Here is a 17,963-nt window from a genome sequence, read left to right as displayed (position 1 = left end):
CAGCCAAATGTCTGAAAGAATGTGAACTGTGGAAAAAAATCAGGAAGGACATGTGTACCGCTACAAGTTTCAAGTGTTTCTTGTAACCTTTGACAGACATTGTGCTGATGTTCCAAGGCTTCCAGTGTTTCTGTATGGAATTAACAGATATTCTATTTTTAAGTAGACTTCCTAAGTCCTCCCAATTTGGAAGAGGAAACAGGAAATTTTGACCCACATTGTGCTCAAGGAAGGCAAAAAACAAAAGTACAACAATATCACGAGCCAATATAAAAGATACCTGTGGTTTTAGGAGCTCAGTTGTGTCTGCCAGGCATGAGGTAACATGCTGTCTAGTTTGCTAACATTTTTTGTCTGAAAGTGTTCTTGGACTTCTAAACTCAGTCATGTCTGCTGGCCATGCTTGTCACTTTTAGCTTGTCTGTTTTGTTCTCTGCTCTGTGTTTCTTTATTTGTTCACCTTTTAGTTAACTATCTTGCTACCATTAGCCATCTGGTTTGCTAAATGTGCTTGTGTGACTGGGCCTAGACTCCTAAGCTTGGTCATATCAGTCAAGTGCTGTGTCTTTTATTTAGCAAATGTTGTTTTTAGACAGCTAATGAACATTGGCTGGCTAGTTTGCTAACAGCACCTGTGTGGATGGCTTCAGAGTCCTGAACTTGGTCACGTCTGCCTAGCTGATCACCCCATGACATGTTTTTGTTCTCCACTCTGTTTTTTTTTTTTAGTTAGTTAGCTAAAGTTAGCTACTAGTTTTCATCTACAGAGTATTTGCCTAGACTACTACAGAGTTTGGTCATGTCTGTAATTGCATCCTCAGATTTAATTGTCTGCTATTGCATGATCACAGCACCAGTTTCAAGATGCTTTTGTTCTCTGTTCATTTATTTTTTTTTGTTATTATCTGCTCTGTGTTCATTGGGTAGCTAGGATGTCTGGATTGTTTTAATATGGGATTAGACTGTACAACGAGAGAAATCTTGACAACCTTAGACCACTGGGTTTGGACTATAACCAGAATTTCACATCACAGATCTTGCTCATTTTTGGTGTCTGTGTTTTTGTTCCTGGGTTTTAGCTATTTAGCTAATTTTAGCTGCCAAATTTGCTAGTTGATTTATGTGCTGTGGAGTTAGCCACGTACTATATACTAAAATTTTTATATACTATCTGTAATACTGTCCTGCATATTTTCTGTATTGCATTTTATTGTACTGTAGTAGCCCAACCATGTATGATAACTGTGTATAAACAAGTATAATATTTCTCTTTATTATGTTTAATCCTGTGTTCACCAAATTGTTTTGCTTAATGTGTTGTTATATGTAATGGGATAGGATGACCTAAGCTCTTCTTGATTCTTGAGTAATAATATTACACCATAACAAATGGCCTCTTGAGAGCGAATCAGGATCCAGAGTTCCTCCAGAGTTCCTACAGGCCCACTACAGACAAAAAGAAAGTGCAGAACTAAAGTAAGCCAAAGACACCCCCTTCATTTTGTATGCACCTGAATAAATAGAACAACGGGTAGTAGGAAAATGGTAAAGGGAAGAGAAACCAAAGTAAAATAATCCAACTACATGTTAATAAACCACCAGCAGATTTGATTGTTTTTCTCAGTTAGCTGGAATATTGTATTACAAAACATATAATTGAAAAATATGAATGTCCTCTATGATTCTTCTTTCTTTTTGGAGAGTTTGAATTTGGACTTACTGTCTACCAGAAATTGAGCTCTGTGCTTAGAATATAGCCTGCTTGAGAATAATTGTTATAAACACAATCAAATGGCTCCCCAAGACCATATCCTTTCCTCATAACCCATTTCCAGACTGTTTTCCGAATAAAAGTGTTCTTATCTGAGAAATTGAGTATAATTGTGACCGTCGTGTTTGGCTCAGCTCAGTGGAAAACCTAATGGCACATTAATATACATCAAAAACTTGAGCCATGGCAATACCCAAAATCAGTCATATGCATCCAACCCTTTAAACATCATCACACACACTCTGGTTCACCTTAGCTTAAGTGTCCTCAGTTGAGAATATCCATCCTTCATTATTATTATTATCATTTTGCCATGTGGCTGAGTCCAACAAAAGCACAGGGAGTATTTACAGTTCTGAATAAAAACCATTGATGCCTGACTTCCTCGGTCACACCCCACATACTCTCTGTTTAGGGAGGAAGTGTCCCATGATAACCCCTGATATCTGATATTAGACTGCTGGTGGAGATACACTCTGACTTCATACAGAGGAGCCTGAGTTACATTGGCGATGTTGGAAAACAAGACAGGAAAAATTGCTAACACATCAGATTCATACAAACACATTGTTCTTTGGCCTTTGGGTTTAGACAGGATTAATGGTCAACTTTAGATTAACAAGGAATGGCCATGTTTTATAGTCATGCATAGTGATTTTTGAACACCATCGAATATAAATCCAAGAAGAACTGGACAAGCCCTGCATTCTAATGGTGAGGTGTATTATAAAAATTATATTGAGGGGACACTGTATAGGTTTGTTTTAACACAATGTTTTGTTTTCAAGCATAAATGTTTATCTAAATAGTGTATCTTCTTCAGCAAAACACTGGTTTTAAAATTATTGGCACATCTACATCAATTTGCAAAGCCTTCCCTTAGAAAACACTGGTATAAAGATCTTGGGCTCAAATTGCAATACTCTGCAGTGATTTCTGTGCAGATTTGAATATATGTTCGGTGTCACTATCTTTTTGAAAGGTCCATCTATGGTCAAGTATTAACCTCCTGGCAGAGGCAAACATATTTTGGGCAAAGATATCCTTGTATGCATGGGGGTGGGGGGATGTGGATGGGGCAGGGAATGAAAGCTGTTTCAGCCCGGGCTTTGCCCAGTAGTATTTATTTGTTGATTTATTGACTTATTGATTGATTATAAATGACCTCAGTTGTACAGGTCTGGTGCTTTTCTTGCTTTTGTGTTGCAAGCCCTTTGCTTTTCCTCATGATGATGAAATATACTGAAAATTATTTAATGAGTCAGCTAGTGATATTAGAGCTTCCAAAGACTTCTTTCTTTCAATGATACAATTTATTTTGTCAAATAATGTTAATTTCAATCATTTTGCCACCATTATTTGTGAGAAATATAAGTTCCACAATGACTTGTGGAAAACCTGAATCATTATTTTCTTTGTTTATATGGTTCGTTGATTGTCACAACCCTCAGAACATCAGGTGATCGTAACTGGCCCAATCAATCCATCAATGGAAGGTCTAATTTCTTGAGATCTACTTTTATTCCCAGCCAGTTAAGTACTGCAGTAAGTAATCACATCAGTAATGGTTTGTTTACAAGTGTATGAGAGTATGCCAGTGATGAAAATCTCCTAAACCACTTAAAATTCTTTTGGAAAACCCAACAGGATACAATTACTACTTTATTTTGATGGTGTACTCTGCCACTCAGGCCTTTTAATTTGCAGTTTCATCACGGCACCTAAATTAGATCTGTCTTGGTTACATGTCCATGCTGTGATATAATAGCTCTGCATAATTCAATCTAATGGCAGGAGCAAGTGGTTGATTTATCTATGAATAATGTTAATTATTGTCAATGCTGGATGTTTTATTTTGCTCATTGCTAACCTTTAAATTAATATTCCCATTAATAGCAGCACTCTCTTTCTGTGTGCAGCTTATTTTGTGTCCCAGTCCCATCCATTGACAGAACAAAGATTTTATCAATGTGGTCACATGGATTAATCTTCAGCAATTGGATTATGAGCACAGGATAAGGCCTTCAATATGCACCAACTGGCCTAAAAAGTCCTCGAGCTCCTCAATCGCATTATGGTTGAACAGGGATTGCAATTAGACCTCTGTCTCTGGAGAGATTAGCTTTTATTTTATTTGTTAAACAAATTTGGAACTTTGACCTTTTTTTGGTGTGTTAGGTTGAGTAACAGCAAAAGGGAAGAAATGAGACAGGAAAGGAGATGTTAAGGAAAACCAGTGAGATGACAGCCTGAGAATTGGGCAACAGGAGAGAGGTAGAGGAAAGTGGAAATGAGAGAAGGAGGCAGAAAGAGAAATTCTGTCACTTATCTGTGCTGAAAATCTCTGTTGATTGGGACCATTGGAAAACAGAGTAAGTGGGAGCTTGTCTCTTTTTCCCATCAGCAAAGGAAACATATAACAGTTTTAATAAATGAAAAAACACAAATAAAATGAATTAACAAGATCCTGCTACAAGCAGGATATGGTACACTCATGAAAAAGTGCCTCTGTGCTGCTTTACTCTTCAGTGTAGAGACCTACAGTATATTAGAACTGCTTTAAAAACTGCAATTGATAGTGTGATAATACCCACACAATAAAAATACAGAATACGCAAGATCAGATGCTACACTTAGAAACTACATCAATTTAAGTAGTAAGCTCTTTTATTTTTATTTTATTTTTAATTACTTTTTTCCACACTCTAAAGACTGTAGACTTGATAGTCAGTTCAAATGCATTACTTAAATATTTTTTAATAGGTTATAGATGGTTTTGGCTCAATAATGTTAAGAATAATATTAAGAGTATAAATGTAATGTTAAGAGATAATATTAAGAGTGGCCATAGCTACGACATACTCTATGCTGAAAATAACATTCTCACATCTGTTAATGCAAATGACCATGAATGGCACCACATTTGATTGGCGGTTGTATGTAAGTGGTTACCTGCAGAAACAGGACCACTGTGTAATATCAGCCTTATCCCCGGTTCTCCTTAAGGCATGGGCGATAATGTGTATGTCTTTCCTGTTGAGAACATAATCAATTAAAAGGACTAAAGCTTTATTGGATTTTACTATGGCTACGTTCATATTACCAGGTTGAAGTGGCACAAATCTGATTTTCTACCTTAATCTGACACAGATTTGATTTTTTCAGTACTGTATGGAAACAAAATCCAATCTTTTCAAATCAGACCTGAGCCACTTTCGTATGTGGTCCCAGAACGGATACATATCCAATAGGTAGTCATGTGATATGAATGAGAGCACTCAGATTTTTTTTTTCAGGTTTTTTTCTCAATGTGCACGTGCATTATAGAAAGACAGCAGCATGTCAAACCAACAATGGAGGACAACAACAGCAGTGGTTATATTCAGTGGAAGGATAGAGAAATCTATCCAAACAAAACTAGAAGGAACCTGCTGAAACTGAGTATTGAAACAATTGCCCAAGAAACCGATGTGCACGTGTGGGGAATTTTGGGGGACAAGTGCATTCAAATTAAAGACAGATTTGTGTCATTTGTGATTATAAAGTTGAACCATCAATATAGACAGCGCTGATCTGAGCAAAAGATTGGGTCCACCTTGCACAAAAGGTCCTTAGTTGGGTCCCCCATAGTTAACCTCACTGAGATATGCAGGAGAGTAACATGTACCCCTAAAACTGGTGTTGTGGATCTGGAAAAGGTTTGGCAAGGTACAGGTGGACTTCTTCACCAATGACAAATTAGCATGTTGCCAAATCTAGTTCACCTTGGAGGAGCTGGACAGCCCACTGGGACAGGATGTACTGGCCCTTGACTGGCTCTACAATCAACTTTATGCCTTTTGTCTACTACTGCTACCTTGTGCCACTTTGTACAGAATTCAGCAACTAGGTGACAGAGTCCTGCTCATGGTCCCAAGATCAGGTCAGACAGTAGTATCCACTGCTGCCTTCGCTTGTGGTCAGAATACCTTGTTGGCTTCATCGCTGAGCAGATCTGCAGTTCGAAGTGAATGGAAAGATTTGGCACCTCTATCCAGGTCATCTGTGTATGTGGGTTTTGCCCCTTAGAATGAATTGCTAACTGAATACTGTGACCTAGCAGTCTAGGAAACTCTCCTGAACATGGACCATGTATTCCCTTATGCCAGATACCCCAAATACTAACCTTTCTTCAGGGACTATCTTCCTGAAAGTAACAGGGCAATTCCATGATTTCTAAGAGCCCTGCAGGCAATCTTCCCCTTGTGCTGGAGTACCTTAAGGAGCCTCTTTACAAGCCTATGTATCTGAAGGGAGTGTGTCTGGAAAAAAAAAAAAACTGTAGGAGAACTGCATGCCTTGAATGCATTAGTGGCCAGGTGAGTCTGGGGTGACCTTGTGGATGAACCTGCTGGGATTTCTGTCCAAAGACATATCACTTAATTTTGTAAATCAATCAATTTGACTTGCTGTGTTCCATGAAGGTGAGCCTACTGGTAGTATTTAGACGAGATAATACCCATCCGACCCTCAGGCCATCCCCATCCGACCCTCAGGCCATCTGTACATGGAGGAGAGACACATTAGGCTCCCTTGTCTAAGCAGAGATTGGCCCACTGGTTGGTGGAAGGCATCTGGGTCCTCACAAGGTTTCTTTCTCATGTCATCTAAGGGAGTTTTTAATTGACACTGTCGCCTCTGGCTTGCTCATTAAAGATCTAAATCTGCATCCAGGGTTCTGTAATGCTGCTTTATCACAATGTCTATGTAAAATACTATACAAATAAATACTATACAAATAAATAGAAGGGTTGGACACCCAGTTTCTTCCATGACATGGAACGTCAGTTCCTCATGACATGACCAGTAAGCCAAGAACTTTGGTACTATGAACCCTGGATAACTACCAGGGTTCCTTGTCATTCGGAACCAGCACCTTCCCATCGAGAAGACTCCAGGGATAAAATACTAATAATACTAAAATGCTGTAATGCATATATCACTGGATATAATCTATTATGGAAATTTGTGATCACAAATGAACTTTCCGTGCCACGTTTATGACATGGTTAGTTCAGTGACGTGTAACCAGATGGTACTTGTTTATTTGTTTGTTTTCATTCAGTTTGCAGAGGATCCTGGAAACCTTTAAAACCTTTTGAACTTCTAAATCCTGATCAGACGTTCAAGCTCACTTATTTTATTACAGAGACAATGCAGATTACGTCAGTTGTGTGGCATTGTGGAAAAAAGAAGTCTTTTGCATGAGAAAGTATTTTCCGAATTTTTCCACTATCAGTCATGATGGATGTGACCAATGTTTCACATACTTTCCTTGTTTTTCTGGGTTCTTTTTACCCAAGTTTGTGTTCATGATTGTTTATACATGTGCACATTGGCACATTGGTAATATGAGGTAGTGGTGGGGTCAGAGATGAGGTTGGATATGGTTATATTATATTGTATGCACAGACACACACACAATATAATATAGTATAATATTCCAAGCAGAATATTGAATCAGGGCACCAGTCAACAGCTCCCGGGAGTTTGGATCAGTTTGAAGCAACTGTAACTTTTTACTACACATGAGAAAGTGGTGATGTGGCTTAAGTCAAAGAAGATACTGGAAAAATATAATTTCAAATCCCACAGTTTGGCCTAACTTGTATTGTCCAAGGTTTGGATTATAAACATCTTTAGATAATTAATTGATTATTCAAATATTTTTAATGATCACGAACAATGCAAGTATAATGATTATTTTCAGTTTATTTTGATTTCTAAACATGTTAGAAAAAAAATGTTAAAATATTTAAATGAGTGAATATTTGTAACCCAGAAACCATCTGTTATTTACAATCTCTTCCTACTGTGCTCCATCTTTCACCAATGTGTGTACAGGTTTGGTGCATCTGGTTTCATATATATTTTTAACCGTATACAGTTACATTTAATGTTATAGAACATTCATGAAATGAGTTAGTTCCTGTTATCACTTGCATTATAGCAGCTATAAATAGTTTTTCCCTCACAAATTACTCTTGTGAGGGAAAAATGCAGCTTGTGCGGTTACTGAGAAACCAGAAAGTCCTGAAAAGTCCTGAAGATTTTCCTGTGGTGGAAAACTTTCTGACTATTACACAGCTCTGACACCTGAGACTCCTTCCATAGATGTCCTTAGAGAAAGCTTCATCATATCAATGATTATGTCTTTGTTATATAAATGTGATTTTTAGACCTGTTAATTAGCAGGCTTAGATTATGTGGAGTTTCACTATAGAAATTATAACGTATTAGAATGAGAGAATTAATATAAACCTATCATTTGAATTATAGCTATATCTATAACTGCTATCAGAGACTTGCTATTCTAGAAAATTAACCACCACTTTCTGACCAATCAGATTTGAGAATTCAATGGTACAGTGGTAAAAAAAAGTCAATTACTGAGCCAGTTGCTCATCTTTCTCTGACCTTTGAGATCAGTTGCCTGCTTAATACTGTAAGTTTCCTGAGTTCAGCTCAGCCCATTTACAAACCCAATACTGTTCCAAAAGACAGAAAAAAACCCTCTACATTTTTTATTGTTGTGTGGAAACCTCTTTATTGTAATAGTGTGCGTATTTTAACTTCATCATATCGATCAGCTATGAACAAGACATATGAATACTCAATCTGTAAACATTGCTCAGAAACACCAGGCTGATCAGTTTAGCTTCTCATGGAAGAACCACCCCAATTACATAGAACGTATTTTATTTTTTTTTTTTTACAGTTTCACCTTTACTTACATCGAACACATAATATTACAGTAGACAGCCTACATTTAAAATACTTTACATTCACGTTTCATTATAAAGAATCTGATAAATGCAAGATTAGATATATAACAAAAGAATATATTTATATATATAGGAATATATTTATTAATTAATATATCTAGACACCACAACCGTGGCTTGATCCCAACCAGTTACCATGTTTACAGTGTAATGTATATATCTGAATGCATTTCCACTCTAATAAATATAGAAAATACAAGAAGAATTTTGGCACTTCCAACACATTGTTGTTTCTTCCAAGTGAATTATAAGGAAGTAGGTGTTTTTTTTTCTTAAACTAGGGATGCAACACAAATTTGACCTGAGAGAAATTCTCAACAAATTAGAAACCCCAAAACACACACACGCACACACACACACAATCACCAGGGAGAGATTATAATATGGGCATGACAGTTGTATGTGTGTGACACATGAAATAGAACTCTGTATACATTTACAGCATTTGGCAGACACCCTTATACAGAGCAACTTACATTTATCTCATTTATACAACTAAGCAGTTGAGGGTTAAGGGCCTTACTCAAGGGCCCAGCAGTGGCAGCACTGGGATTTGAGCTCAAAACCTTCAGTAGTCCAACATCTTAACGACTGAGCTACCATTTTCCTGTGTAATCTTTTCAAGCATAAAACAAAACTCTTTTTTATGACAGTTCAAGTCTCTTTTTTGCCTGTCTTAGAAATAATTGCTTATAAATCGTAATGTAAATCATCTATGTTTTATTGGGTAGGATATTTGATGGTCTTTATTAATAAAACTCCCAGTCATTAACAAGCTTTAATGAGGCTAAAACCACTTTGATAGATTCATTTAACTGAACATGTATAATTGACCCGAGGTTTGTTTTTAAATGAAAAACTTTATGCTGTATTTCATCTAATTGGCTCCAGCTCCATTTGGTGTACATCCTACATTTGCAGATGATAAGAATATTGAACATTAACTTTGGAACAATACTGAACAAGAGCAATATTGAACATGACCTGCACTTTTTTAATTAATTATTTTGGCATAGTGCAAATTTAAGGATAAATATCCTTTATTATATAGTATGACCTAACATTTTGTAATATATAGTGTGACCTAACGTTTTGTATTATATAATATGACCTTACACTTTGTATTATATTGACCTAACAGTTTTGTCATATAACTCAATCTTTGGAGTGATTTTATTAAACTTTTTGCAATTATGAAAAACTTTTGGTGTCTTTTTAGGAAATCTATGCTATTTAATTAATCTCTAACAATAATATATATCCTTAGCATCATCTCTGGAAAGGTTCCTATTAATTTTAAAGTTTTGGTTATAGTAAACACTCATTTTGGTCTTATTAAAATGGATTAAAAATGTCAATAAGTGACCAGTAGATTCTTAATAAGGCACTGACACAGTGGTGTGTGTCTACAAAGCAGAAATGGCATCAGGATACACTTGCGAGAACGGTTTTACTGCTGCTATGGGACACAGAAAAATGTGTGGGATCTTTATGTTCTTAAAGCCTAACATTAGCTGGGAAATGTGTCTGCCCAAAGTTAGTCGATAAATGGAAAAAAAATATATTATAGAGGAAAGAACTGTGTTAGTTACTGTTCATGCCCTCATACACACATGCTCTTACACACACACCACCCACACAAACACAGAGATAAAATAAGTGACATGTGACTGTGTATTTTTATCTTTGGAAACACTAAATGTTCTGCAGGTTGAGATGAAGTATAAAAAATAATTAATACAATTAATTAAAAAATGGTCATAAATAATTAAAAAATATTTGAGGTTTTGGAGGTGTAATGTTTAAAAAAATTATTATAATAATAAAAAAGCAAAATACAGACAGAAAACACTTTTTTCTCCACCAACTTGAAAAAGAGACCCACAGGACAGAAGCAGAGCTGTGCAGACAATAGGGTACGTGGTTGAGACACACAGAAGTCATCGCTTCGCTTTGTCCACTTGACTGGAGGCACATTTCTCTCAGGGTCCACACATGGCACATCAGCCGCCTGGGATTTTCGATGGCATTCCAGCACCAGTGGTCACATCAGATGGCAAGCCAGTGTTTGAGCTGTAAAAGCAAGTGTAGAATAATACTTTAGTGAGACGCTGACCAGATCTGAGGTTATTAAACAGCAGTCAAGCTTCATGTGAGACTTACTGGTGTAGTGAATGTATTAATCTACAACCGTAATTGTGTACACATGAAGAGCTGGATTTTTCACAAGTCTTATTTTATCATCCAGTTTTTAATCTTAAAGTACAATATCCAGTAATCGCTATGTAACTACAGTGAAACTAATAAGAAAGGTACAGTATATAGTTATGTATGTACAGTATGTAGTTTTATTTCCATAAAACAGGCTAAAACTACAGAATTATTCAAATATCACATATTATAAAATTTGACATATTGAGTGTCAGTGATGATACAACCTAAGCTGCTTTACTGTCATTATCAGCTTCTCCTCAGACTGACACATGCAGCCTGGTGGGTTTATCATCTAACCTTTTTAAAGCTAAAGTTACCAGGGCCAAATCTTAGCAGATGATTCCTGCAACATTGGCCTTGCTGTATGGGGTAAAGCTCACAAAAGAGTCTGTGTGTATTAGGCTAGGAAGGGGTCAGAGTCATACCAAAACAAGAATGCAGATAGTAAAATATCTGAACACCAGAAAACTAATTTCGGATGCACACCAAGGGAATGGCTATTGTATTCTCCTTTCCCCTGGCTCTGTGTTTTGCTTTGCTTGCCATCTCTTCAGTAATGAACATTGCTAGCTATAGTGACTGGTTGGACTTTATATTATTGATGGGTCATACTACTGTCTGTCTGAACTGGTCCGGGTGTGTGTTCACGGTGTGTGTTTGTGTTCACTACTGTGTGTGTGCACTTGGATGGGTTAAATGCAGAGCACAAATTCCTAGTATGGGTCACCATACCTGGCCACAAGTCACTTCACTATCACTATCACTATCACTATAACAATCCATGTACAGTAGAGTGTAGAGAGTGGGCTATATAGAGGTTTGTTGAGACTAAGGCATAGTGTCTCTTTTGTGTTGTGGTTTCTTGATCAAAATTGTTGCAGTTGAAACCCGTTTTTTTTTTTTTTTTTTTTTTAATTTGCTTGCTAATCTAGCTTTTTTTTAGTCTCTCTAATACATACACCATGTCTGTGCTTTAGTCAGTGTCCATAAGTGTTGGTGTTGATTCTCTCTGGCTTTCTTCATTTAGTGATTACTTGCCATTTTGTGTTATAGTTGTCTTGCTTTTTTTCTGGTTGGAGATCATAAATAGACTTTCAGCTTAAAAAAAGGTCCTACCTTGAACTGCCTGACGTTTCCCTCTGCCACTAGGTGATGTTCATGCTCTGGTGTAATACAGTACGCTATCCTCTGAAATGGAAATCAATGAAAATATAAACAGTGAGCTAAATATTTGGACAGGACTGGAAACAATTGAAATGAAAGGAAGACTAAATATAGGACACAGCACAAAATAGGATATAAACAATCAATAGGAAAGAAGAGCAGAGATTTTTTTTACATGAATTATCAAGCTAAATGGTGCTTTTGAGAACATATACAAATACAGGATGTGCAGTGTAGAGTAACTGGGAAGCTGGTAATATTAAAGCAATATTAACCTGCTTGAAGGTGCCTGGCAATCTGACAAACTTGTAGATGGCATAGAGTGGTACAAAGATCATCGAGGAAAGGGCAATGCCCCAGCCCACCAAAGTAGCCCAGGTAGGAAAGATGTAGTCATCATATTCCATATTGTTGGCAGTAACAATGCTGGCAATCACCACAACCTACAAAAACAAGGCCATGCTATGAGAGAGTGTCATCCAATCATTCAGTGGGGGGTGAGTGAGCTAAGACATTAATAATATTGTTATTGCTCCAATTATATTTTACTGCAGCTTCTTGTGGTTATTTCAATATATCAAAGGCATGAATATCAAGAGCATGTGTGTGTTGATGTGAAATATTATACTACTGTCCTTCATGGCCTGTAACTTACAGATTCTTTATTGCTTAACAGGTGTCACATAAGACAGATTTTGTTCCTTCCTTCTTTCCTAAAGCTCACATAGTTGTTAACAACAAAGGAAAGAATTGTGCCTTGGTCCAGAAGGAATAATGTTTTACCCAGACATGGTCATATGCTTCTCATAATCCTGTTTATGCCTTTTAACACAAACATCTGCGTTTGATAAATTAGCTCCAGAAAGAGACCCTGATCTGAGACATATCTCTTCAGGATTGAATGTGATATATTATTCTTTCTTGCTCTGTATGAATTCGCTCAAATAAAGTATATAGTGCGATTTAATCCCTATCACCAAATCCATTACAAAGCACCAAGATCATTAATGTTGATAATGTGACTAGACTATGATAATTGCACTAATTCATTTTAGCTTTGCTTCACAAAAGGTCGGAGCCACTTTATACACTCCCGGGCTCATGCTGCATTGAGCAAGCCAATTGAAAGGAAAAAAATGCCGTTGAAATACAATAAGGAACAAAAGCTCAGAAGTGGAGCATTTTTCACTGGCAAGCACTAGGTATTTCCACAAAATGATTTAGTGTGATTAAGCAAGCCAAAAGTCATAGTGGATGGTTGCAAAATTCAACTGTGTCACTTTAATCCACATTTATTTTACTTTTCACATGATTTAATATGGTATGTAATGTTACACTACAAACAGCAGTAGAAAGCAAGTGGAGACATTTTTTTAATAATCATAATTATTATGTAAAAATGTGAAAATTGAGCAGCCATAAATAACAGCACTCTAATACCCCTATCTATACCTAAAATCTGTTATGAAGTGTTATGTTAAGAACTGGTTTATCTGTGGCCAAAAACATCCAACTGATTGGACTGACTTTAATATAGAGGAAATGGTGATAAAGTTTATTTAATTTTTTTTTAATATTTACAAAATTTAGCTAAAAACAACCATGGCTGTTCTGGACTCCACTTCCCAGAACACACACAAACTGCCTCGTTCTCAGTCACTGGACTTTTGAGCTTATACAGTTGGGAAGTATACACTCAGCTTATCTGTGTTTCTGACATTACCAAGCCTGTTTTCTCTGCCACAGCTATTCTGGTTTGACCTTGATCTTGCTCCTTGTTTTCTGAGTTTTGCCTAGCCTAATGTATTCTGTTTGTTGATCACCTGACCTAAGCCTGTTTCTGACTTGGACTTTGCCTAGTGTGTTGGATTATTTGCAAGGACTTTCATTTAAGCTGTTCTTCCTGCAGTTGCATCTGTCTAAGTCTCCATTACATGACAGAATACTTTGCCGATAACATGGATGCAGCAGGAGAGCTGGACTGGCGGCAAGCCATCAAAGCTCATGGGCAGCTGATGGGAGAGCAGTGGCGACATTTGGGCCTCATTTGGACAGAGCTGCACAATCCCCAAATCTCCTGGTCAGAGAAACAACTCATTTGCTGGTCTCCCTACTGTCTGACCCACTGTCTCTGAGTCCCTGAGCTCACCATAGCCTACCCCTAAATAGATAGCCCTGAGAACCACACCTTGTTCAGCAGGTCCTGAGTACCAGGACCTGAGCAAGATTTTCAGCAAAGCCACAGTCAGCAGGCTACCTCCACATCGTCTCTATGATTGTGCCATCAAGCTGCTACCCGTAACCACACCCCCTCTAAGCTGGGTCTATCACTTGTCTGTGGCGTAGCAGCAGGCGATGGAGAAGTACATTCAGGAGGCTGTCCAGCAAGGGTACATCAGGCCATCCACATCCCCCACGTCGGCTGGGTTCTTCTTCGTGGAGATAAAAGGGGTGGACTCGGGCCATGTATCGACTTAACCAGTGCACAGTCAAGTACCGGTACCATCTGCCCTTAGTCCCTGCCACCCTGGAACAGCTTCGGTCCACGCAGTTCTTCACCAAGCTTGACCTCCACAGTGCTTATAACCTGGTGCTCAGGGGGACGACCACCACCTCTGGCCACTATGAGTACTGTGTTATGTCATATGGGCTCTCTAGCGCCTCCCCAGTGTTCCAGCGCTTAATCAATGATGTCCTGAGGGATATGCTGGGGAAATATGTAATAACCTATATTGCTGACATCCTGGTCTAATCCCCTTTCAATGCTCATGTCCATCATGTCTGCCAGGTCCTTCAGTGCCTCCTGCAGCACCAGCTGTATGTGAAGGGGGAGATGTGCACCATTTCATTCCTGGGCTTTGACTTTGCCTAGTTTTTTGGATTGTTTTCATGGACTTTCATTAAAGCTGTTCTTCCTGCAGTTGCATCTGTCTCAGTCTCCATTACATGACAAACAAAAATCTGGCTAACAGGAAGCATTCTGTTTACCATGCTTGCTGTATAGAAGAGACATGGCATGATTACAGACTTGAAACACTTGACTTGAAACACAGCCGTCACAAATCGTGTTAGCTACTCCATCTTTCAGTGAGTGTATTCCTATGTTAGCAAAGAAATATAAGCCTATTTTTCCAACATCATCATAATCACTCCTCACCAGCAGAAAAACAGGACTGACAAACTTCCAGCAAAGCCTCCAGTAGAGTCCTGGCTTGAAGCCCATCATCCGTTCAATGTCTTCACTGAATCTGTCCACCCCTGAGACATATACACACACACACACACACACACACACACACAGTGAGGGAATACAATGATACACCTTATCAGCCAGCATCTGCACTCTCAGCTTGACCAGAAATCTGACCTTATAAATTATGCAGTAAAATTAAAATAGGGAAGGAGGTGAGACACTCAAGGCTTAGGAGGCAAATAAGGATAACAAGTCTGTCAGTGATATTGTCCAACGTGAGTAATGTTGTCAAATGTCAGACAAATGTAAATTAATTCTATCAGTAAGCCCTGTTAGATTCTGACATCTATGAAGTGCAAGAAATTTAACAGGACTTATTAGAGTAAACAATTCTAACTGTACATTAGGTCCTGGCTATGGCTTGTATTCTTAAATGCTTTTCTTTCACTTAGACATTCAAGCTCCAAGCCTCTCCGATTAAGGCTGACTGAGGATTTAATATTAGTGAATTTATTATGAATTGTGGTCTGTCGCTTTCAGCACTCATTTTTCAGTTCTTCACTGTTTCTATTAAGAAAATCTATTGTATGACTTCCCATAACATAATCCTATGACTTGATATGTATTTCAGAAAAGTCTATTCATTACATTACATAGGAATCATAACATATGGTTTGCATTTGTGCTTAAAAATTATACACTACTATTATTAAAAGCCATGTTGTGCTTGAAACTGTAGTACAGCAGTGTGAAATTTTCATGATATTACTTCCTTCATGGCTTCATGGTATTAATCGACCATTTAAAAACACACAAGCTGGTACAAATAGTAATAATATTAGTTCTTTGTACAAATGTCTCTTTGCACATGCTTGTATATATAACAAAAAAAAAAAAAAAAAAAAGGAAAACAGCAGATCAAATTTTACTTTCTAAGAAACATTTTTGAGAATGATTTTTCCATAAAATCTCATTGGGCCTCATTTTCAAGCTGGACATGAACGGATTTATGTGTAAATTGTTCCTTATCCAGAACGACTTATAAAAGTGTTTATGAGTCTCTATTAATAACTCATGCTGGTTCACTAGGTGAGAAAGAATTAAAAATATTTGGTTTATATTTTTGACAGTAATTGAAATAAAAAAGCTAGCTAACACAAACCTGTCAATTAAGACAAATAAAACTAATCATTCAATTATGACAAAAGAAATGTTACCAGTTAACGGAGGACGGGCAAGTTAGTCATAAGCCCTAAAAAATATACAACTTCTGCGTAGCCATAAGCCGCAAACAAATGCCACAGCTGATGGAAGATATAGTGCTCGCTTATTATTATTAATATTATATATTATTATATATTGTTATTGCCATGGGGGCACTGAGGCTTAGTGGTTAGCACGTTTGCCTCGCCTCCGCCTCCGGACTGTGTGTGTGGAGTATGCATGTTCTCCCCGTGCTTCGGGGGTTTCCTCCCCTGTTTCCTCTCTAAATTGTCTGTAATGAGTGAATGGGTGTGTGAATGTGTGTGTGCGATTGTGCTCTGCGATGGGCTGGCACCCCATCCAGGGTGTCCCCCACCTAGTGGTCCGAGTCCCCTGGGATAGGTTCCAGGCTCCCCGTGACCCTGTGTAGGATAAGCGGTACAGAAAATGGATAGATGGATGTTATTGCCAAAGAATTGAGTCAATATCATTTCCACTTCTGCCTTTCAGACTTTACCCTGATCGATCGTTTTGCGCTCCCAGCTGTCTGTGCACTTTTTGGAGTTTTGTGAGTGAACATTTTTGGAGTTTTGTGGGTGTCACTACCTGCAAATGAGCTGTGTCGGGAACATGCTTTACACGTTATGGGTGATCAACATACATATGTGAGTACAAAGAAAATCAGTCTTTCTGAAACTTTTATAAATCTGGTGGAAAATTTTAGGTTGGTTTGGCATATGCGAACATTTACACAACTTTATTAAAAGATTGATAAATGAGGCCCATTGTCAGTATTTGTCACATTGCTGCTATAAGGTGAAAAAGAAAGACTGGCTGAAAGTAAAAAAAAAAAAAAAAAAAAAAAAAAAAAAGCTGGCGCACTGAGGCATTAAAACTAGCGTAGTAGTGTACATTGCTGCTTAGCCAAAAATAGATTTTTTTGGTCAACAATGTCATGTTCTTTCATGTGTATGATAGCCACCCTGTATAATATATAATGGCCTATAGTCAGTAAAGCTTTGCTGAACTGAACTATTTGCCCTGACTGGCCTGAATCACCTACCATAGAACCAGGACACTCCTATGGCCTCCACAAGAACCCCAAACAGAATGGATGTCCCTGCAGCATAGTGGTCCAGTAGGGTGAAGACATAGATCCCTCCCTATGGACAATGATATCCAGAAATGACAAAAGAGCCCATTATGAAAACTTTTCAAAGAATTAAAACACTATGAACCCCAGTGAAGAACTAAAATTGTGTCAATTCATGTAGTAAGTTACTAACCTGGCCCTCATTTTATCTGATAAATGTTTAATCATTCAAGTCAATAATTCCCTGAAATTTCATAATGATCATTGACCACATGTACTAAAAGGCTGTACTAAAAGGCTGTACATCTTCTGTATTTATTATCTCAACAAGGCATGACATAGTAAAGAAAGGAATGCATGTCAAGCTGAGAACATTGCAGCAATAGTTTGGGGAAATTTAGACAGGATTGTGGATGTGGTCAATAGCAATTTATAACATTTTTTTTCTTACATCTTTATGTATGTAATCTCATATTGAACTGCTCATTTACACTGCCTCAA

General features: G+C 37.6%; 1 protein-coding gene across 1 annotated transcript in view; it reads right to left on the bottom strand.

The window, feature by feature from the left end:
• Positions 1-8,324: 8,324 nt before the first annotated feature.
• slc6a2 (solute carrier family 6 member 2) overlaps positions 8,325-17,963 on the bottom strand; it is a 28,590-nt gene continuing 18,951 nt past the window's right edge. The window contains exons 11-15 of the mRNA XM_026937573.3: positions 17,433-17,532; positions 15,131-15,231; positions 12,249-12,416; positions 11,926-11,997; positions 8,325-10,668 (exon numbers count right to left, since the gene is read on the bottom strand). Of these exons, the coding sequence (XP_026793374.1) occupies positions 10,645-10,668; positions 11,926-11,997; positions 12,249-12,416; positions 15,131-15,231; positions 17,433-17,532 (465 nt within the window). The 3' untranslated portion in view covers positions 8,325-10,644. The remainder of the gene's footprint in view (positions 10,669-11,925; positions 11,998-12,248; positions 12,417-15,130; positions 15,232-17,432; positions 17,533-17,963) is intronic.

This window comes from Pangasianodon hypophthalmus, chromosome 25 (assembly GCF_027358585.1).
Source record: "Pangasianodon hypophthalmus isolate fPanHyp1 chromosome 25, fPanHyp1.pri, whole genome shotgun sequence".
NCBI classification, from domain to species: Eukaryota; Metazoa; Chordata; class Actinopteri; order Siluriformes; family Pangasiidae; genus Pangasianodon; species Pangasianodon hypophthalmus.
Note: the sequence above shows the minus strand (reverse complement) of the source record. Positions and strands in the feature narration are given on the sequence as shown.